General features: G+C 42.0%; 1 protein-coding gene across 3 annotated transcripts in view; it reads right to left on the bottom strand.

The window, feature by feature from the left end:
- The window catches only part of KCNMB4 (potassium calcium-activated channel subfamily M regulatory beta subunit 4), a 55,775-nt gene extending 35,519 nt beyond the window's left edge, over nucleotides 1-20,256 (bottom strand). The window contains exon 1 of one of the 3 annotated variants that reach the window (XM_084878922.1): nucleotides 19,116-19,881. In XM_084878922.1, the coding sequence (XP_084735048.1) occupies nucleotides 19,116-19,451 (336 nt within the window). In that variant the 5' untranslated portion in view covers nucleotides 19,452-19,881. Of the gene's footprint in view, nucleotides 1-19,115 lie in introns of all 3 variants that reach the window. The other 2 variants (XM_084878923.1, XM_084878924.1) reach the window with 2 other exon arrangements.
- Between the last annotated feature and the right edge of the window lie 2,426 nt (nucleotides 20,257-22,682).

Genomic DNA, 22,682 nt, shown 5'->3' on the forward strand with positions numbered 1-22,682 from the left:
AAGTGCTGGCAAGGATGTGGAGAAAGGGGAACCCTAGTACACTGCTGGTGGGAATGCCGACTGGTGCAGCCATTATGGAAAACAGTATGGACTTTCCTCAAAAAATTAAATATGGAACTGCCATTTGACACAGTGATCCCACTTCTAGGAATATATCCAAAGAAATCAGAAAGGATATATGCACCCCTATGTTCATAGCAGCACAATTTACAATAGCTAAGATCTAAGTGCCCATCAGCAGATGAGTGGATAAAAAAGCTGTGGTACATTTATAGCATGGAATACTATACAGCAGTAAAAAAGAAGAGTCTCTTTCCCTTTGAGATAGCATGGCGAGGTCTGGAGAGTACCATGCTAAGCGAAATAAGCCAGTCAGAGAAAGAAAAGTATCACATGATCTCACTCATATGTGGAATCTAATGAACAAAATAAACTGTTGAACAAAATAAATCCAGAGGCACAGAAGCATGAAACAGACTGAAGAATCTCAGAAAGAAGGTGGGGGAGGGTGGGTGCATGGGAAGAGATCAACCAAAGAACTTGTATGAATATATGCATAAGCCATGGACACAGATAATAGGGGGGTGAAAGCCTGGGGTGGGGGCCAGGGGTGGACTATAAAAGGTCAATGGGAGAAAAAAAAGGGACATCTATAATACTTTCAACAATAAAGATTTTTTTTAAATCACTGAAGGTCAAAGTGTTTAACATTAGCCAGAAAATGGAATTCAATATATCACACAGCATGGGACCTAAAGCTGGTTGAAACAGAGCTCGATGGATGGAGCAGGTAGATGCCATGTCAAACCCAAGCAGTAAGTGCACCTACCACAGCACTGAGTGAGTAAAGTCCTCTGATTGAGCAAAAAAACACACACAAATAAACAACAAAAAACTCCAAACCAGCAGGGATTTCCTTCACACTGCATCCCCAGAACCTAGAGGAAAGCCTGCTACATGCAGATGCTTGATAAACATCTGTTTAATTAATGATTCTACTGATATTTCAAAATAATTCAAACTGTAGCAAGTAGCTATGTTCCTATCAACCATGAAGATTAAGGAATGGAGAGTTGATACTAAGATATCAGAAATTACACAGTTGCTTCAACGTTACAAACACAGTTTATGACAAAGTCCCTAACCTCTTTCCTCATCTGTGAAATTTTCCCTACTTGGTGCCTCAATGCAAATGCCAAGGTTTACTTGTTCCACAAGTACTTAGCAACAGTACCTTCTGGGGACATTGTAAATGTTATTCATAATCCTCAATCTGTGAAGACACTGAGGATCAAGAGGTGAAGTGACTGGTTTACAGAGTGTAGGCACCTGAGTTTTTCCATGATCCCAGGCAGCTTCCAAGTGCCTGCTCTGTGTGCAGCTCTGCCCTGGACACGTTAGAGAACCTAGGACTGTCCCTGAAAGAGGGGCTGGGGACAAGGCTTTTCCATCCCTCAGCACTTTGGGAACATAACTTGGTTGGGTGGGATGGATAAACACACAATAGTTTTCTCTAGTAGCTTCATATTCAATACACCGATCCGCTAAGCTGCATTATTTCATCTTTCCCGTGTGTTTCAGAGCATTTATTTTAAAGTGACATTTCTGGGTTTTCTCTCATTAGAAAAGTAAGGCCATCTTTACTGGAGAAGAAAACTGGAAGCCTCTATAGAAAACAGTATGGAGGCTCCTCAAAGAATAGAATTATTATATGACCCTGCAACCGCTCTTCTGGGTATCTTTGAAAACATTTATTCACAAAGGTATGTGCACCCCTGCGTTCATTGCAGCATTATTCACAGTGGCCAAGACATGGGAACAAATGGTGTCCTTCGGTAGAGAACTGGATAAAGAAGATGTGGTTCGTATATACAATGGAATACTACTCGGTTACAGAAAAGATGAAATACTGTCATCTGCGACAACATGGATGGATCTTGAGAATATCATGCTAAGCAAAAAGTCAGACAGAAAAAGTCAAGAACCATATGATTTCACTCATATGTGGGATATAAAACTGAAAGCAACAAATGAACAAACAAGGAAAGCAAACAAACACGCATAGACACAGACAACAAACAGCATGGTGGTCACTAGAGGGTGAGGATAGTAAAGGGTAAAGGGGTCAAATACATGCTAATGGAAGAAGACTTGACTTTGGGTGGTGGGCAATACAACATTCAGGTGATATATAATAAATTGTACAATTGATACCTAGATAATATTATTGATCATTACCACTCCAATAAAGTTAATTTAAAAAATTTCTAGTGTGTATGCATATATACATAATAAATACATAAGCATCTTTTTTTTCAAATATGGAATCATACTGTTTTGTAACATACTTTTTTTTCATAATGCAAGGAAAACATCCTTTTTGTAAAAAATATACATATCAACAATATAATTTACTACAGTATTTCATCATATAAGTGTATGTCTATATCAGCTCCTTCAAACAGTACCATTTTATTGGACACTTAGGTCATTTCAGATGTTTTGCAATTTCTAATGGTACTGCAAATAATACATTCATAGCTACATCTTTCAACAATTCCATCTTTTTTTTCTATGATATACTGCCAAAAATAGTTTTACTGCATTGAAGAGTATGCATATTGTACCAGGATGAATCATGTCTTCCCCCAAATTCATGTCTACTCAGAACCTCACAATGTGACCTCATTTGAAAATAGGGTCTTTGTAGATATGATTTGTTGAGATCATAAATTTGGGTAGACCCTAAATCCAATAACTGTTGTCTTTATAAGAGATAGAAGAGGGAGATACAAAGACACAGTCAGAAGACGGCCATGTGAGACAGAAATTGAAGTGATGCAGCTTCAAGCCCAGGAATGCCAAGGATAGCACACAACCACCATTAGCTAGAAAGAGGCAAGGATTTTTTTTTTTCTTTCTAGAGCCTTCAGGAGAAGGATGGCCACTTTGGCATGTTGTTTTTGGACTTTTATCCTTCAGAACTGTAAAAGAACAAATTTCTGTTGCTTTAAGCCACCCAGTTTATGGTACTTGGTTACAGCAGCCCTAGGAAAATAATATGTGTATTTTTCAGGATCTTGGTATGTATTTCCAATTGCTCCCTGACAATACGCTCCCACCAGCAGTGCATGAGACTGTCCATGACCTCAGGTCCTTACCAATGTAATAACTGTCAACTGATAGGCAGGAAAAGTATCTCAATATTGTTTTTTTGTTTGTTTTTTAAATATATATTTTATTGATTTTTTACAGAGAGGAAGAGAGAGGGATAGAGAGTTAGAAACATCGATGAGAGAGAATCATCAATCAGCTGCCTCTTGCACACCCCCTACTGGGGATGTGCCCGCAACCAAGGTACGTGCCCTTGACCGGAATCGAACCTGGGACCTTTCAGTCCACAGGCTGACGCTCTATCCACTGAGCCAAACCGGTTTCGGCAATATCTCAATATTGTATTGATTAATATTTCTTGGGGTATTAGTGAGATTATTCATATTTTTCATGTGCTTAGTTAGTTGGAATTCTTTCATTGAAAGGCCTGTTCATACTTTTGCCTAGCCAGGGTTCTCCAGAGAAACAGAACTGACAGGATATAAATAGACCTGTAGAAAGAGATTTATTATGAGGAACTGGCTCAGGCAATAAGGGAGGCTAAGGAGTCTCATGATCTGCTCCCTGCAAGATGGAAGCCCAGGAAAGCTGGGTGTGCAATTCTGTCGGAGCCTGAAGGCCTGAGAACCAGGGAGCCAATGATGTAAACCCAGTCCAACTCCAAAGGCCCAAGAACCAGGAGTGCCAATGTCATGCCCCAACTCAGAGAGCAAATTTGTCCTTCCTCTGTCTCCTGGTTCTATTCAGCTCCTCAACAGACTGGACAATGCCCACTCACACAGGTGAGCGGGGATCTTCTTTACTGAGTCTGCCGATGCAAAGCTAATCTCATCCAGAAACAGCCTAACAGACACGCCCAGAAATAGTGTCTGGGCACCCTTTAGCCCAGTCAAGTTGGCACATAAAATTAAACATCACACTAGTGTTCTTCTGAAGAGATGGTTATTTTTCACTAAGATTTATTCACATGTTAAGTTTTGAGTCATTTCTCTACCGTGGTACAATAATATTTGCACTAATTATTCCAAATTTGTTACTTTTCTTTCAATTTTAATGTTTTTAAAAATATATGTGGTAGCATATATCCATATTTCATTCCTTCTAATCAAATAATATTCCTTGTATTGATATAGACTCTATATAACCATTCAACAGTTGGTGGACATTTGTGTTATTTCTACTTTTTGGCTATTATGAATGATGCTGCTATGAATAGTTGTGTACAAGTTTTTATTTGTGCATGTGTTTCAATTTCTCTTGAGTGTATACCTAACTAAATGGAATTGTTGGGTCACATGGTAACCCTACATTCAACTTTTTAAGGAACTGCCAATTGTTCTCCAAAGTGGTTGCATCTTTTACATTTTTACCAGCAATGTCTGTGAGCGTTCTCCACACTCTCACCAACACTTGTTACTGTCTTTTTTCTTCTTCTAGTCATTCTAGTGGTATATTATTGCAGTTTTGAATTGCATTTCCCTAATGCTTAATAATTTTTAATATATTTTCATGTGCTTATTGGCCACTGATAGGCCTCTTTGGAAAAATATCAATTGCCATCTTTGTTTATTTCTGAATTGGGCCATATTTTTTGTTATTGTTGTTGAGTTGTAAAAGTTTGTTATATTTGAAAATACTTTCTGTCATTCTATAGCTGTCTCTCCACTTTCTTTTCTTTTCTTTTTTTTTAAATATTTTTTTAAAATTGATTTTAGAGAAAAAGAAAGGAGTGGGAAAGAGAAGAACATCAATCTACTCAAAACCGGAGCGTGTGCCCTCACTGGTGACATTTTGGCACAGGAAGACACTCAACCAACTGAACCACAGCAGCCAGGGCTTTTTCGCTTTCTTGATGGTGTCCTTTGAAGCACAAATGTTTTAAATTTTTAAGTCTAATTACCTATTTTCCCTTTAGTTCCTTGTGTTTTTCATGCCATAGTTAAAAAACTGTGTCTAATTTGAAGGTATAAAGGTTTACATACACATTTATTCTAAGAGCATTATAGTTTTAGCTCTTACATTTGGGTCTCTAATCCATACTGAGTTTAATTTTTGTATATAGTTTGAGGTAGAAGTTCAGTGACACTCTTCACATTTGGATACAGTTTTTCAAGCATCAGAGGTTGAAAAAACTGTGGTTGCCCAGCTCTGACACCTTTGTCAAAAACCAGTTACCCATAGTGTATTTGTTTATTTCTGGTCTCTCAATTCCATTCCATAAATTATTATGTATAGCCTTATGCCAGTACATCTCAGTCTTCATTACTGTAGCTTTCTAGCAAGTTTTTTAAAATATATTTTATTGATTTTTTTTTTTTTTTTTTTTTTTTTTTTTTACAGAGAGGAAGGAAGAGAGACAGAGAGTCAGAAACATGGATGAGAGAGAAACATCGATCTAGGCTGCCTCCTACACACTCCCTACTGGATACATGCCCTTGACCGGAATCGAACCTGGGACTCCCCCCAGTCCGCAGGCTGACACTCTATCCACTGAGCCAAACCGGTTTTGGTGCTTTCTAGCAAGTTTTAAAAATTGAAAGTATAAGTCTTCTAATTTTGTTCTTTTTTTTCCCCCCAAGATTGTTTTGACTATTGTGGTCCTTTGTGTTTCCATATAAATTTTAGAATCAGCTTGTAAATTTCTGGGGGAAAAAATCTGATTTTTTAATAGGGATTATAAGAAACCTGTATATCAATTTGGGTAGTATTGGCATCTACAATTAGTATCTTCCAATCCACAAAGAATATCTTTTCATTTATTTAGGTTTTTAAAATTTCTTTCAAAAGTGTTTTGTAGTTTTCAGGTTTCAAGTCATACTCTGGTTAATTTTGTGAAATGTATTTTATTTTGTTATTTTTTTTTAATTTTATCTTTATTGTCGAAATTATTACAGATGTCTCCTTTTAATTCCCCATTGACCCTCTCCACCGTGCTGCCACAGGCCTTCATGGCACTATTGTCTGTGTCCATGGGTCATGCATATATGCAAACAAGTTCTTTGGTTAATCTCTTCCCCTCTCTGGACCCTCTCCTGTTTCCCTCCTTCCCAGCCTCCCCATTCACCCCCCACATCTGCTTCCCTCTGAGATTAGTCAATCTGTTCTATGATTCTTCTCTGGATCGATTTTGTTCATCAGTTGATTTTGTTCATTAGATTCCACATATGAGTGAGATCATGTGATACTTGTATTTCTCTGTCTGGCTTGTTTTACTTAGCATAATACTTTCCAGGGCCCTCCATGCTGTCTTAAAGGATAAAAGATTCTTCTTTTTTACAGCTGCATAGAATTCTATGGTGTAAATGTACCACAGCTTTATTATTATTATTACTGTCTAAAGTTTTACATCTCTTCTTTTTCCCCAATTGATGCCCTCCCCCAAGTCATTCCCACCCCGGGCAAGACCCCACCACCCCAGTGTCTGTATCCATGGTTATGCTAACATGCATGCACAGAAGTCCTTTGGTTGCTCTCTAATGACCCCCGCCAGATTGTCTCTGTATCTATTCTTGTTCATCAAATTATGTTGATCATTACGGTATATTCCACAATGAGTGAGATCATGTGATATTTATCTTTCTCTGACTGGCTTATTTTGCTTAGCATAATGCTCTCCAGTTCCATCCATGCTGTTGCAAATGGTAAGAGTTCCTTCTTTTTTATAGCAGCATAGTATTCCATTGTGTAGATGTACCACAGCCTTTTTATTGACTCACCTGATGATGGGCACTTGGACTGTTACCACATCTTCTCTATTGTAAATAGTGCTGCTATGACCATAGGGTTGCATACTGGCAAATTCTTTCTGATTGGTGTTATAGGATTCTTAAGATGTATTCCTAGAAGTGAGTCAAATGGCAGTTTCATTTTTAATTTTTTGAGGAAACTCCATACTATTCTCCATAATGGCTGCCCAGTCTGCATTCCCACCAGCAGTGCACTAGGGTTCCCTTTTCTCCACATCCTCGCCAGCACTTGTCATTTGTTGATTTGTGGATGGTAGCCATTCTGACAGGTGTAAGGTGATATCTTACTGTCATTTTAATTTTCATTTCTCTTCTGATTAATAACAGCGAGCATTTTTTCATGTCTCTTGGCCTTCTGTATATCCTCTTTGGAGAAGTGTCTACTTAAGTCCTTTGCCCATTTTTTAATGTATTTTATTTTTTTTGATTCTATGGTAAATAAAATTGTGTTCTTAATATAAGTTTTGGATTGTTCATTGCTAGTGTATAAAATTACAATACTTTTTTGCCTGGCCAGCATGGCTCAATGGTTGCACTTCATCCTATGAACCAGGAGGTCACAGTTCAATTCCCAGTCAGGGAACATGACTGGGTTGCAGGCTGGATTCCCAGTGTGGGGATTTGGGGGAGAGCATGCAGGAGGCAGACAATCAATAATTCTCTCTCATCACTGATGTTTCTATCATTCTCTCCCTTCCTCTCTGAAATGAATAAAAATATTTTTTAAAAATACAATTGTTTTTAATGTTGATCTTGTATTCTGCAATATTGCTGAAGGTATTAGGTCTAATAGCTCTGTGGGGGTTTTTGGGGGGTGTCTGTGTGGATTACTTATAAATTTCTACATATAAGAACATGCAATTTGTGAATAAAATAGTTTTATTCCTTCATGTGCAATTTGCTCTTTTATTTCTTTTTCTTGCCTAATTGCCTGTTAGAACCTCCAGTATAATACTGAATAGGAGCGGTAAGAGCAGATAACTTTGTTTTGCTCCTTTTTCATAGTTGTCCTGTATCAGTTTGAGGAAGTTCACATCTCTTCCTAGTATAATGATTTTTTTAAGGCATGAAAGGACTTTGTCAAATATTTTCCTGCATGTACTGAGATGAATATTCTGGAATCAGACGGTAATGGTGGTTGTGTAACTTTGTGAATGTACTAAAAAAGGGACATGTTAAAGGGAAAATATTATAAATGAATGACCTCTAAATTGTTTTAAAGGAAGCTGCTTGCCCTATATGCTTCTTCCCCCCTCCCTCCAATGCTGAAAAGACAGACATGACCAAGTTAGGTAAAACAAAAAGAGAGTAGGAGCTTTAAGAGGACCTTCTTAATCAGAATGGCACAGCTCCATGAACTGCCTACAAGCTCAGACATTTATAAAAGAAACCTCATGTGCATATATGTATAACCCATGGGCACGCACATGTGTCAAACACAAGGCCCGCGGGCCAAATCCAGCCCGCCAGGCCTTGCAATGTGGCCCGCACCGTGCTGTCATCACTGCACTCTGCTGTCAGTTTATGACATTGTCAGTTTATGACTGTTCAGTAAACCATTCGGCCCGCGATTTAGGCTGGATTTTAGATTTTGGCCCCTTCTCTGATTGAGTTCGACACCCCTAGAGGGTAGGTTGGTGAAGGCCTGGTGCAGGGGGCAGGGGTGAGTTGGAGGGGATCAATGTGGGGGACATTGTAATACTTTCAACAATAAAGATTTTTTTAAATTAATTAATAAATAAACCTAAAAACAATAACCAGTGTTATCAATTTAAAATCATGTGTTTGTTAAATTACTTGATTTGTGATCAATTTAAAACCATGTGTTTGTTAAATTACTTGGTTTGTGACCATATTTGTAAATAAACTAATTAAAATAAATTCATTTATGTAATTGCTTTGTCGAGTAGCAGAATACAGCAGGTTGGGCCACTAGAAGGTCTCTGCGTAGTGCTGCACATGTGAAGGACTATCCACTCATTTAAATATTCGGAACTGTTCATCAATCTAACTGATGCAGTGGACCAAATGGACACTTGAATAGTTATAATATAACTATATTATAGCAGCATATATTGAGAAAATTAAATCTTAAATCCTAGAAGTTTAATCCAACTTTTCTTTTGTAATGAATAGCTATAATAATAAAAGCATAAAATGCAAATTGACCAAACAGTGTGCAGGAGGCAGCTGATTGATGTTTCTCTCTCATCAATGTTTCTAACTCTCTGTCCCTCTCCCTTCCTCTCTGTAAAAAAATCAATAATATATATATATATATATATATATATATATATATATATATATATATATATATATATATAAAGAATTGCTAAATTTTGGAGGGACAGGAAGGGAGAGAAATATATAATTTACCAAATTGTTTTAAAAATGCTTCCTTATATACAAAAAGTTTAAGAATTAGCAATACTTTTAACAAAAGTTATAAAAACTATATGTTTATTTTCCATTCATTTCGCTCTATGATAAAATATTGTTTCTTCTGATTTTTCCTGCTAGTATTTCTATACATTCAGATATTTCATAGAGTAATGTAAATGACATGGAATCTTGTCCTTTCTGCAAAACACAATATTCCAGAATAACAATCAGAGCTATAAATGAAAGTATAATATAGTTGTTATACTTGACAATGCTTCCTATATACCTTAAGTAGGAGATTTTCCTTCATGAGAGAGAAAAAAAAACACTTGAGGCATTCTTGAGCCTTTCAGAATGATCTACAGTCAATTCTAGGTCAAGGAAAAGTTTCTTAAAATTCAAACCCTGGGAAGGTAGTCAAATACATTTGACTAAAATATTATGTATTATTAAATAATATTAATTAATTAAAATAACAAATCTGTATTGTTTTAAGACACTAAATTTGTTACAGCATTAATAAAAAACTAATAGAGAAGCCAGGGAAGATTTCAAGTAAGGAATATGATTAGATATTTAAAGACCTGGTCAGAACACATTGATAATCCATCTGTATATGGCTCTGTAGAAACAGTCTGATTTGCAGGCTGTGGGGATCGTCCTGTCTGAGGGTACATACCATAATCCATCTCTGACCTCCATTTATGGATGTCCTTTATGAAGTCTCAATTATCTGTAAAATCCCCTCAAATTATGTGTTTAAAACACTAACCAGACACTTTTTTATTTTTACAAAAGAGATTTGGGATAACTTTTAGTTAGAGGTTGGGAAAAATGCATTTATTTTATCATAAGCTTGCCTCAGTGTTATAAAACTTTTTTAAAATATATATTTTATTGATTTTTTACAGAGAGGAAGAGAGAGAGATAGAGAAAGTTAGAAACATCGATAAGAGAGAGTCATTGATCAACTGCCTCTTGCACGTCCCCTACTGGGGATGCGCCCACAACCAAGGTACATGCCCTTGACCGGAATCAAACCCAGGACCCTTCAGTCCGCAGGCTGACATTCTGTCCACTGAGTCAAACTGGTTTCGGCTATAAAACTTTTTATAAGTCATTGATACATTTGTATAATTAAGATATTTTTGGCACTCATTTATGAAAGAAGTTTTATTTACCTTGGGTTTAAAATTTTTTTCCAATCTTTAGCTAGAATTCCATATTCAATTGCGTTTCTAAATAAACAGTACATTTATATTACATTTACTATAATCATTCAGTAAAATAATGAACAGAATGGTTTTTAATATTACATATGTTTCTAATTATTCTCATGGTGGGACTTAGGATTGATTCTCTAGGACACAAATCAGTGTGTAAAAATTTGTGCTTCTTTTCTTTTAAGAGGTAATCAGCCAAAGACCTCATATGCGTATATGTATAACCCATGGGCACAGACAGTAGGTTGGTGAAGGCCTGGGGCAGGGGGCGGGGGTGAGTTGGAAGGGGTCAATGGGGGGACATGCGTAATACTTTCAACAATAAATATTTAAAAAATTAATTAATTAATAAACCTAAAAACAATAACCAGTGTTATCAATTTAAAACTATGTGCAAAAATGTGAAGAGAATCCAAGATGGCTGCACAGGTAAACACCTAGCCGCAGCCCCACACAACAATTTCAAGAAAATACAACTAAAATATAAAATGGACATTACCCAGAACTACAGGAAAGTCGACTGACTGGAAATTCTACAACGAGAAGCAAGGAGAAAACCAGAAGGAAGCGCGGAGGAGCTGTAAAAGCCTAAGGTACGGAGACATGCAGCGAGCGCGGAGAGGACGGAGCCGGAGAGGAGGGAGGCTGAGTGCCTGGCGGGCGTTCCCTAGCGGGAAGGAGATAAAAGCTCCGACAGTGTTGAACTCCAGTTCCGACTGCTCTGAGCCCCAGTTCTAGGCCAGACCCCGGGGACCCAGGCTCAGAGGGAGCTGGGCTGTAAGGCGGAACCCCGGGGGAGCGGCGAAAGGAGGTCCCGGAGGCACGCATATTGCCCGCAGAGAAGGGATGGTTGACTGTGCCTCGGGACTGCCCTGGCGGGAAGGAGACAGGGGCTCCAGACTGCTCTGAACGCCACTTCCAAGTCCACTTCCAATTGAACTGAACCCCAGTTCCAGGCCCATTGGGGAGAGCCTAGACTGTTTGGTAGCAGGCGAAAATCGAGGGCACCTTTCTCTCAGAGGTGCTGGCAGCGAGTACTGAAGGACCCTAAGGAATATTGAGACTCAAGAGCCGCATAGGGCGTGGCTGACGGAAGCCAAGCCTGTAGGCTCCACCCTGAAACTCCGCCCCATCAGGGAAGCTGTGAAAATGCTGAGACAACGAAATAGATCACAAACAAAAGAAATAGAGGACAAAAAGCAACTGGATATAGAGTTCAAAACCACACTTATAAGGTTGTTCAAGAATCTCCTAGAAAAGGCCGATAAAATAAATGAGACCTATAAGGATATGAAAAGGGATCAACTAGAAATAATACGGGATCAACAAAAAATAATAAGAGATCAACAAGAAACAAAGAATACATTGTCTGAAATAAAAAATATTATACAGAGTCCTAAAAAAAGAATGGAAGATTGCAAGAACCAAGTCAAAGATTTGGAACATAAAGAGCCAGAAGACACTCCTCCGCAGAAGCGAGAAGGCAAGAGAATCCAGAAAATTGAAGATAATGTAAGAAACCTCTGGGACAACTTTAAGCGAACCAACATCAGAATTATGGGGGTCCCAGAAGATGAGAGAGAGCAAGATATAGAAAACATACCGAAAGAAATAGTGACAGAAAACTTCCCCCACCTGGTGAAAGAATTAGACTTACAAGTCCAGGAAGCACACAGAACTCCAAACAAAAGGAATCCAAAGAAGACCACACCAAGACACATCATAATTAAAATTCCAAGAGCAAAAGACAAAGAGAGAATATTAAATGCAGCAAGAGCAAAGCAGGTAGTTACCTATAAAGGAGCACCTATACGATTGTCAGCTGATTTCTCAACAGAAACCATGCAGGCCAGACGGGAATGGCAAGAGATATTCAAGGTGATGAATAGTAAGAACCTACAGCCAAAAATAATCTATCCAGCAAAGCTATCACTCAGAATCGAAGGCCAGATAAAGAGCTTCACTAATAAAAAAAAAGCTAAAGGAGTTCATCACCCGCAAACCAGAATTATATGAATTGCTGAAGGGGGTTCTTTCGGAAGAGAAAGTAAATAAAGATAAAAATTATGAACAACAAATATGTAACTGTCAACAAGTGAATCTAAAAACCAAGGAAATTAAAAATAAACAAACTGATGAACAATATTAACTGTTGAATATAATAGAATCAGAGGTATGGAAGGGGAGTGAACTGACGATTCTTGGGGAAAAGGGGAGAGGGGGATGTGGGAAGAGACTAAGCATAAACGGTGCACCTATGAATGAGGACAATGGGGGGTGGGGAAAGGGCTGAGGGTGGGGTGGGAACCTGGTGGAGGAGAGCAATGGAGGGGGGAGAAAAAAAAGAGGAACATATGTAATAATATGAAGAATAAAGATTTATTTTTTAAAAAAAAGTAAAATAATACTATGTGCTTGTTAAATTACTTAATTTGTGACCATATTTGTAAATAAACTAATTAAAATAAATTCATTTATGTAATTGCTTTGTTGAGTAGCAGAATACAGCAGTATGCTGTCTTTGGCTGATTACCTCTTAAAAGAAAAGAAGAGGATATTACTATCACGCAAAAAACACAAATTTTTACACACTGATTTGTGTCCTAGAGAATCAATCCTAAGTCCCAGCATGAGATTTGTTATTTTACAGTTCTGGAGGTAGAATTCAGAAGTGGATCTCACTGAGCTAAAATCAACAGCAGCTGGACTGCATTCTTTTCTGGGGGCTCTAAGGGAGAATCCACTTCCTTGCCTCCCCCTCACGCATGCCCTCCCCCCCCACCCCCCACCACCACCACCACTACTTCCTTAGGAAAGAAGGCTGCCTGCATTCCTGGCTCATGCCCGCTTCTGTATTCAAAACTAGCAATGGCTGGGTGAATCTTTCTCAAATTGCATGTCTCTTTTCTTGAACATTTAAGGAACCTGGTGATTATACTGGGCCCACCAGGATAATCTTAATTTAATGTCAACTGATTAGCAACCTTAACTCCACCTGTAATATCTCCTTTGCCATCCTATATAATAAAGAGATAATATGCAAATTGACCCTCATGTCCTCACAAGATGGCTGCCTATGACCAGGCCAGCAGGGGGGTTAGTGAGGGACAGCCAAACGACTGAACAGCAGGCGGAGCAGTTGGGGGTGACCAGACCAGCAGGAGGATGCTTGAGGGTGACCATGCCAGCAGGGTTGGGCAGTTGGGGGTGACCAGGCTGGCAGGTGGGATAGTTAGAGGTGACCAGGCCAGCAAGGGGGTGTATTGGGGGTGACCAGGCTGGCGGGGGGAGGGGAGAGGGGGCAGTTGGAAGCAATTAGGCTGGTGGGGGGGGGGGCTATGAAGGTGTCTAGGCCGGCAGGGGGGCAGTTGGGGGCAACCAGGCCAGTGGGGGGTAGGGAGTCAGTTAGGGGCGACCAAGCCGGCAGTGGGGGAAAGGGGGGCAGTTAGGTGTGACCAGGCTGGCAAGGAGGGGGCAGTTGGGAGTGACCAGGCCGGTAGCAGGGCAGTTAGGGGTGACCAAGCAGGCAGGCAGGCGAGCAATTAGGAGCCAGTGGTCCAGGATTGTGAGAGGAATCAGGATCAGGCCTAAATAAGCAATCAGACATCCCCCAAGGGGTCCCAGATTGGAGTGAGTGCAGGCTTGGCCTAGGGGACTCCCCCAACCCCCACGAATTTTGTGCACCAGGCCTCTAGTCTATATATATAAAAGCCTATGCGAACGTTCCACCATTTGACCAGCTATGACATGCACTGACCACCAGGGAACAGATGCTCAACCCACAGACATGGAAACATGAGACTGATGAATCTCAGAGGGAAGAGGGGAGGGTGGAGGGTGGGAAGAGATTAACCAAAGATCTTACGCGTATATGCACACTAGAAGCCCAATATAAGGGTTCCTGCACTGGTGGAATCTCTTGGCCTGGCCTCTAGGTATCAGGCTGAAACTGGCAGTCTGACATCCCCTGAGGGGTCCCAGATTTGCAGGACGAGAGACCCCACCAGTGCACAAATCCGTGCACCGGGCTTCTAGTGTAATATAAAATATTCACAAGTTCTTGGGATTAGGAAGTAGACATTCTGGGCGGGGAGAGGGGGAATATTATTCTTCCTACCATGGTTTTCCAGTGCCTGATCATCCTGGTTGTCAAGGACTTCGTCACTATTGATCCCAATATACTCTCCTGTCTTACCCCCAAAACTCTGCTCTTTGTAGCCTCAGTTCCAGCCACACCAGTCTATAGGCTGATCCCCCCCACATACCCCATCCTGGAAGAGCTTCACGGCTGTACTCCTGGCATGTTCTCCTCCTGAGGTTCTCATACCTCGCCACCTTTCCTCCCAAAATGAAACTTGCATTCATTCTCAAAACTGTGGCAGATGTTTCATTTTCCGTGAAGCTTTACCCCTAACTTTTCTTCTCAAGATGTTTATATCGTAGCAGAGAGAGAGAGAAGAAAAAAAAAAAAAAAAACCAAAAAACTCAGAGCAAAAATGAAACATATAGCTTCTAATCACCCACTTTCTCTGGTTCTACATATAGAAGGCCGGTTTAAAAAATTCACAATTTCTTTGCTATCCAATGTATATGTTGATGCAAAAGCAAATGTCTGGAATTGCCAAAGTTTTTCTCATTTATATTTAACCAATTTAAAATTATCATTTTAAATTTCCACACTACAATTGATCCTTGAACAGCATAGGGTTAAGGCAGTGGTAGGCAAACTCATTAGTCAGCAGAGCCAAATATCAACAGTACAACAACTGAAATTTCTTTTGAGAGCCAAATTTTTTACACTTAAACTTCTTCTAACGCCACATCTTTTGACTCGCCCAGGCCGTGGTATTTTGTGGAAGAGCCACACTCAAAGGGCCAAAGAGCCGCATGTGGCTAGTGAGCCTCGGTTTGCCGACCACGGGGTTAGGGACACCAACATTCCACACAGTCGAAAATTCATATACACTATTTGAATCTCCTCAAACTTTACTAATAGTCTACAGCAGACCAGAAGTCTTAGCAATAACATAAACAGTTTATTAGCACATACTGTTTCTAGGCCATATGCTAAATGTATTATATACTGTATTCTTGCAAGAGAGTAAGCTAGAGAAAAAAAATTGTTATTAAGAAAAATTATAATGAAGAAAAATACATTTACTGCATTACTGAAAAAAATCCATGTATAAGTGGACCCATGAATTTCAAACCCATGTAGTTCAGGGGTCAACTCTCATTTTAAATGACTTTCTTCTTGTCCTTCAGAATTTCCTTGAGTCCCTGCTTTTATACCAGCTGCCTCTATTCATTCAGTAGCATCAGTAAATCTTTTGACCTAAAAACACAATCATTAATCATGATGAATCCTTTTGGTTCTTATTTTAGTTTTCTTGCAAAATAGATGAGGACATTTTTATAAGGCAGTAGCTTTGACCCTGTCTATACATTAAAACCACTTCCAGAACTGTTTCATTAATGCCCAGGCCCATCTAAGATCAAGTCTGAATTTCTGAGGGCTGGACCCAGTGAGAAATTTTTTAAAGCTTCCCCGGTGATTCTAACGTGCAGTTATAGTTAAGAATCAAAGTCCTTGGCCCACACAAGTCACCAAGAAATAATGCAGGGGTGGGACAGCAGCAAGCGGAAGCTGATCCCAAATTTAGATTTTAATAGAATCAATTCACAGATCATATATTGCCCTTTAACATTGTGTTACCTGACTGGATACAGCAATCACTTTAGATAATGATATGATTCAAAACATACATAAGTTGAACAAGACTTGAAGATATTTTAAATAAAGTATTAGTCAAAAGTCAAATTTATTCATGCCATCTCCTTCAGTACTCTATGGCTTAAGAAGTTATATATTTGCGATATGTTTTCCTTTCCCTGCCTTTTCCTATAATTAAGACAACAAAGTGAAAGGAGGGGGACAGTCCTTGTTCTCTTTTTTTCTAAGAAGTGATATCCTGCATGATTTCGTGTGGTTGTGGGTCATGAAGACCAGATGTGGGCCGAGTAGGATCCATGGCACTGGAGGGAACCCAGACATTGCAGACAAAGGGGGATGGGGTGGGAAATAGGCCTTCAATAACGTGGTAAGGTGAGGCAAAAACAGTGACGTAAGCAGCCAGAATGCAAGGGCCCTGAGCAGCGGGTCTTGCCTGGTAACGAGGGCACTGTGCAAACATTCTGCTTATGACTCTGGCACAGTGTTTCCGTTACCTTGAATTTTTCCATTACGAACTGCTCATGAGAATTTCCAAACTGAGCATGTCATTACCCCAAAGTAGAAAGGTGAGTATAAAAGGACAGACGTGTGTTCTATAAATGCTACAAGGCAATCATAATTTGGATAAAGAGATATATACTGATTTGGCTGAGGAAACTTTGACTAAATTAACTGAGGTGTCATTATTTTCTGTAATAGAAATAGATGGTCCTCTTGTTCTGTTATTTCTTAAATAACTTGATACCATGTTATTTTGTTCTGATACTTCTTCAAAACAATGGTTGTTGCTAGGATCTGAACTAGTACTGGGAGAAAATAGATCATTTGTAACAAAAAGAGATAGGGAAAATTGTAGTATTACATAAAGCAGTATGACAACTTCCAACTGATTTAAAAATCTATGTCCTAATGATCCCAATTTACTTTTTCTGCTAGATGCTTCAAAATTGCATGGAAGTTGGGAGGCAGCCTTTTTGAAGTAAATGCTAACTTTTCAATGTCTTGATTAAATATCAACCATTTGCTCATTTATGTACATGCATCTTACTAGTGACTGAACCACTATCTTAAACCAATTAGCAATGCTTCATTAATTTTAACACTTCCTAAATTAGGGGTGTCGAACTCAATCAGAGAAGGGGCCAAAATCTAAAATCCAGCCTAAATCGTGGGCTGAATGGTTTACTGAACAGTCATAAACTGACAATGTCATAAACTGACAGCGGAGTGCAGTGATGACAGCGCGGTGCGGGCCACATTGCAAGGCCTGGTGGGCTGGATTTGGCCCGCGGGCCTTTTGTTTGACACGTGTCCTAAATGATACACTACCATATAATTTCTAAATCACTATTACCCGCTTGGGAACTTGCTTTTTATATTAATGGTTAAATCTTTTTTTTTTTAAAGGTGATGTTTCTAAAACCCCAACATTTCTTTTGAAATTCCTGAGCATTAAGCAGGTTAACTTACATTTGTCTTTGAAACACTGCTTCTTCAGGACTTTGAACACTGTACTCTTATCTGAATTCTGTATGTCCCTGTTTGTTTATATGTTCTCTTCATTTTTAAGGTTAATGAATATACATTTGTCAGCAGGGCCATCTTTTTTAAGAGGAGTCATAGTTTTTTAAAGGGTACTCCTTTGTAAAAATTTCCCAAATTTAAGAATTTACTGTTTAGAAAACAAGACCAGGGGTTTTGCCCCAGAGAAATCATAAGCTTATGTTAAATACTTAAAAAAATATACTAATATATACTTTTCCTTTTTTTGGATTGATATAATTGTATCTAGTCACATGTAACAAAGTTTTCCTGTGCACACAAGATTTACCCACTTTTCGACTGGTGTCCGTCTTGATCTTCAAGCAAAGCCCCCGTAGAGGGAAAATGTCAGTAACTTGAAAAGAAGATGCTCACCTTCACTTTGATAGCTAAGCCACAAGAATATTTAAAAAGACCAAGAGAAGAAGAAAGAAAACCCTTCTTGCAGAAGCAGGTGCACTACAAAGCTCAATTAGTTCACGGACTGAGGACACAGCTTTTTATAAGTTTTTTCTCCACTGGGAACAGTTTTTTGAGTCTTCCTCTCCCTGCTCTCCACCCCTCCAGTCCTAACTAGGTTTTTTCTTTTTTGCTTGTGAGAAGGGGGGGGGGGGGGGGAGTGGCCAGGAAAGGAGTATTCGGTGCATTTACCGCCGGTTTCCTATTTTCAGTACATTTTACCCTTCTCTAAATGGCTTCCCACTGTCCCTAGCCACAGAACCGCTAGGCTCTCTCTAGGTCTTTTTGTGAATCTATTTCATGAAAACTTTGAGTCCTCTGTACCCAGAGGACCTATGCAGAATTTCACATTTGATCCTATGTCTTATATCAACCCTCCAAAGCTCACCTTCGGACCCTAAGTTAAAATGTTTGTCTGAGATTCAAAAGGCAAGAAGCCCTCGAAAACTTCTTACAAGGGGCTCAACCACCTCCTCCTCCTTGCAAGGCTAGCGGGAGCTCGGACTTGGACCAGAGGAGGTGGATCCCAGCTACCCACTGGCTGGCTGGCTCGGATCAGAGGAAAAGTTAACTTCCCGCTCCTTGCTCCTAGCATTTCTCCAAAGCCCATCCAGTCTGCGCCCGACCCGACCTGGGCCAAGGCCTCAAAATCTGAGTCCGGGCAACACAAGTGTGTAAAGAAAGCGCCAGGGCAGCCCCAGGGCACCGCGGATCTCGGCACACAAGCCCCCCTCCAGGGCCGGCCCGGGCTCCCGATGCACTTTCCGCAGGTTTCAGCCTCGAAAGCCCGGTCTCCTCCTTAGCAACGCGCGCGCACTCCGCCCCAGCCGGCGCGGGGTGCACTGCCGCCGAGGCTCCCCCAAACCCCAAGACCTCGGCAGGCGCGAGGCGTCCCCCGCGGCGGGGGGTCCTTACCTTGGGGTTGGCCAGGAGCTGGTGCTCGTCGCTGTGCAGCAGCGCGCGGGCGTTGGACTCGGAGTTGTTCACGTAGACCTGCACGCAGGGGTACTGCGCGGTGCCCCTGCAGTCGGCGCCACAGGTGAAGGTGCACTCGAACAGCTCGCCCAGCTGCTGCACCGACAGCACCGTGCAGTTGGCCGCCGTGGCTTGCAGGTCCTGCAGCGCGGGGCTGAGCCAGCAGAAGCCGAAGATGAAGAGCGACACGACGCCCGAGATGATGAGGAACAAGCCGAGCCGGATGCTCTTGTCCTCGGCTTCCGTGTACTCGTAAGCCACCCGGAGCTTCGCCATCGCCCCCCGCGCCCGCCGGCCGGCGCGCTCCCCCCGCCCGCCCCCTCCCTCCGCCCCCGGCGCCCAGCCCCACGGCCCGGGCGGGAGGAGCCGCCGCCGCCGCGACAGCCGGGGAGTGGGCGGCGGGAGGCAGCGCGAGAACAAAGGCGCCGAGGCCGGCGGCGCCCCCGCTCCCAGCCCCGCCGCCGCCGCGCTCACAGCCGCCGGGCCCCGCACCCGCGGGCGCGAGGAGCGCCCCGGCCTCCAGCGCCCCCTGCCAGCCGCCCGCGCGCCCGCCCGGCCGCCCCCGCCCGGGGCCTCCCCGTCCGCATCCCGTGCCGGGCGAGCTGCCCCGAGGGCAGGAGCGGCTGGTCCGAGGGAGCAGGAGGGGGCGGGGGGCGGCACCCCGAACCCGAGGCGGCCCCGCCCAGCCGCTCCCTCCGGGGACCCAGCCGCCCCGCCCCGCCCCGCCGGGGGCGTCTCCGGGGATGGGGTGGGGGGGTCCCGGGGCCGCGGGCGCCGAGGACGGCGGCTGGGGATGGTCCTCCTTCAGTTCCTTTGCAGCGACGTCCGAGACGAAAGCTTAGGGTCAATGTGGCCGAACGGGAGTGAAAGTTAAAAAAAGAAGAAAAGGAAGAGGGGGCGAAGCGCACGCAGAGCGGCGGGAATCTTGAACCCAGAGGCTCGGCGGCAGCGGGGAGGGAGCTGCGGGCGCTCCGGGAAGCCGGCGGCCGGAGCGGTACCGGGGTGGCAGCCCCGCGGGCGGCGGTGCTGGGGCGCCCGGGAGGGACCCCGCCACCGTTCCCACGCTCCGTGGCCCCGCCGCTGCCTCCTCCCTCCTTCCCCCCTACCCCCGGGGCGAGCGCGGTGTGTGTCTGCCCGCGAGGTCCCGGGGCTCCCACCGCGGGGCTGGCGCCGGGGGCGCAGAGGAGGGCATGGGGACGGTCAGCGGGGTCCGCCGGGCGGGGGCTGCGGCTGGTGAGGCCCGGGACCCTCGCTGTCTGCATCCCAGTGACTTCGCAGCAGCTTGTTTCTTGCAGTTGGTCCACCCCACCTCGATTGGCCCCACGGCTGGGACTGGCTGAGCAGGGCGAGAAGGAACCCGGTGGAGAAGCTTGCAGCCCTGGGAGGAGCCGCCACTCTCTCCGTTAGGACCGGCCCCTCGCTCGGGACTCCCGAGAACAGCATCCTTCCCGTGCAGCTTCCCTCCCAGGACTCCTGCCGCGCTCGGCCCGCCCGCCCGGGGCTGTAGAAGGGTGTCCCCGGAGCGCTGCGCAAGGGACCCGCTTTGGGACAGGTACTGCTCCAGAGCTGCGTCCTGCTCTCAACTCTTCCGACTGCTCCGCCGCCACCACCTTCTCGCGCCTTCTTCCTTCAGCCACTATTCATGACTCTTTAAAAAAAAAAATTAAAAAAAAAAAAAAAAAAAAAAATATATATATATATATATATATATATATATATATATATATATATATATATATATGATTTCAGAGAGGAAGGGAGGGAAAGGGAGAGAGAAATAGAAACATCAATGATGAGAATCATTGACCAGCTGCCTCCTGCCCGCCCCCAACTGGAGACCCAACCCGCAACCAGGACATGTGCCCTTGGTCTGAATCTAAGCCGGTCCCTTCAGTCCACAGGCCTGCGCTCTATCCATTGAGCCAAACCAGCCAGGGCCATGACTTCTTTTTTGAAATTAAGATTAATTTTTTTCAAACCACACTCTATCCTAATATCAAACTAGAGGATGACTTCGGCCTCTTTAGGTAATCAGAATGTTCACTTCTTTGCAAAACATGTAAACATACCCTTTTCTTGACTTACAAGTCTTGAATCAGTTATGTTCCTGATGAATATGAAAACACCCAATTATGTTATGTTCCTGATGAATATGAAAACACCCAATTATGGAATTCTTGACGTCTCTTTCTTGGATTTCAATTGCTACTTCACTGGTACTGAGTACCTTTCAGCTGGGGCAGAGCAGGTTTAAATACAGGAAGACCCCAAGAGTTTTTCTGAATAAATTAAGATCTAGGGTTTGGAAATTTTTCAACTTTTTACTTTTTTACTTTTCAAGTTTTGAGAGAGTAGATTTCCTTTTTATATTTATTTACTTATTTATTTATTTATTTATTTATTTATTTATTTATTTACCTAGGGATTATGTTACAGCTTCACCTGAGAGAGCTCTTCAGTCTGGATCTCTTTCCTATTGAGGTTATGAATAATCTTCCTTTTGGGAAGGCTAAAGCCAGTCTAGACATAAGATCCAGTTATTCTAGCTTGGTATGCTGAGCAACTTAACCTTGAGGCAGAATTAACTCCTATTAGAGTTCAGAAAACAAGGATGGGATGTCTAAATATAATTTAATGAACATGATTCATTTTTCAATGAATGAATCCTCTGCCTCAAATCTGAAGATGGTCTTCCCAGTCTAGAAAAAAAAAAAAAAGAAGAAGAAACTTCTGTTTGTTTTTTTTAATATATTTTATTGAATTTTTACAGAGAGGAAGAGAGAGGGATAGAGAGTTAGAAACATCAATGAGAATCATCGATCAGCTGCCTCTTGCACACCCCCTACTGGGGATGTGCTCTCAACCAAGGTACATGCCCTTGACTAGAATCGAACCTGGGACCTTTCAGTCTGCAGGCCAACATTCTATCCCCTAAGCCAAACCAGTTTTGGCCAGAAACTTCTCTCTTAATTTAACCTTAAATTTTCAAGGGCTTTCAAATTCCACCCCCCCTTTTTTTTTTTAGTTCTTCCTTTAGTCACTTTCCTTCCTTTAATGATTCTTAAAGTATTTGAAGAAACTGTTGCCAGCTAGCCTTCTGTTCTTTAAACATTTACTATTCTTATCTAATTTTCTACTTTTAAATTAATTGGCTTCTCCTCTGAACCCTTTCATTATCATGTCTTTCTTATAGAAAGTCAAACATATAAAAAAAAAGACTTCACAAATCAAGTCAGTATTTATTTTACCCTTAATACATACAACACTATGTTTGCTATTAGCTTCTTTTTCTTGAGGTGGGGCTGCCTTACCACATTTCCAAGGAGCATTAGATATGTCAGCCCCTCATTTTCTGAAAAGGGATCACAATTGACTAAATCAGAATAGAAATAAGAACTCCAGGGACCCTACTCTTATGGAGGGCAGAGACAGCACAGAAACACACACACACACACACACACACACACACACACCCTTTCTTTGCATAATTTTCCACAAATTAAAATT

This window comes from Pipistrellus hanaki, assembly GCF_964339955.1.
Source record: "Pipistrellus hanaki genome assembly, chromosome: 3".
NCBI lineage: Eukaryota > Metazoa > Chordata > Mammalia > Chiroptera > Vespertilionidae > Pipistrellus > Pipistrellus hanaki.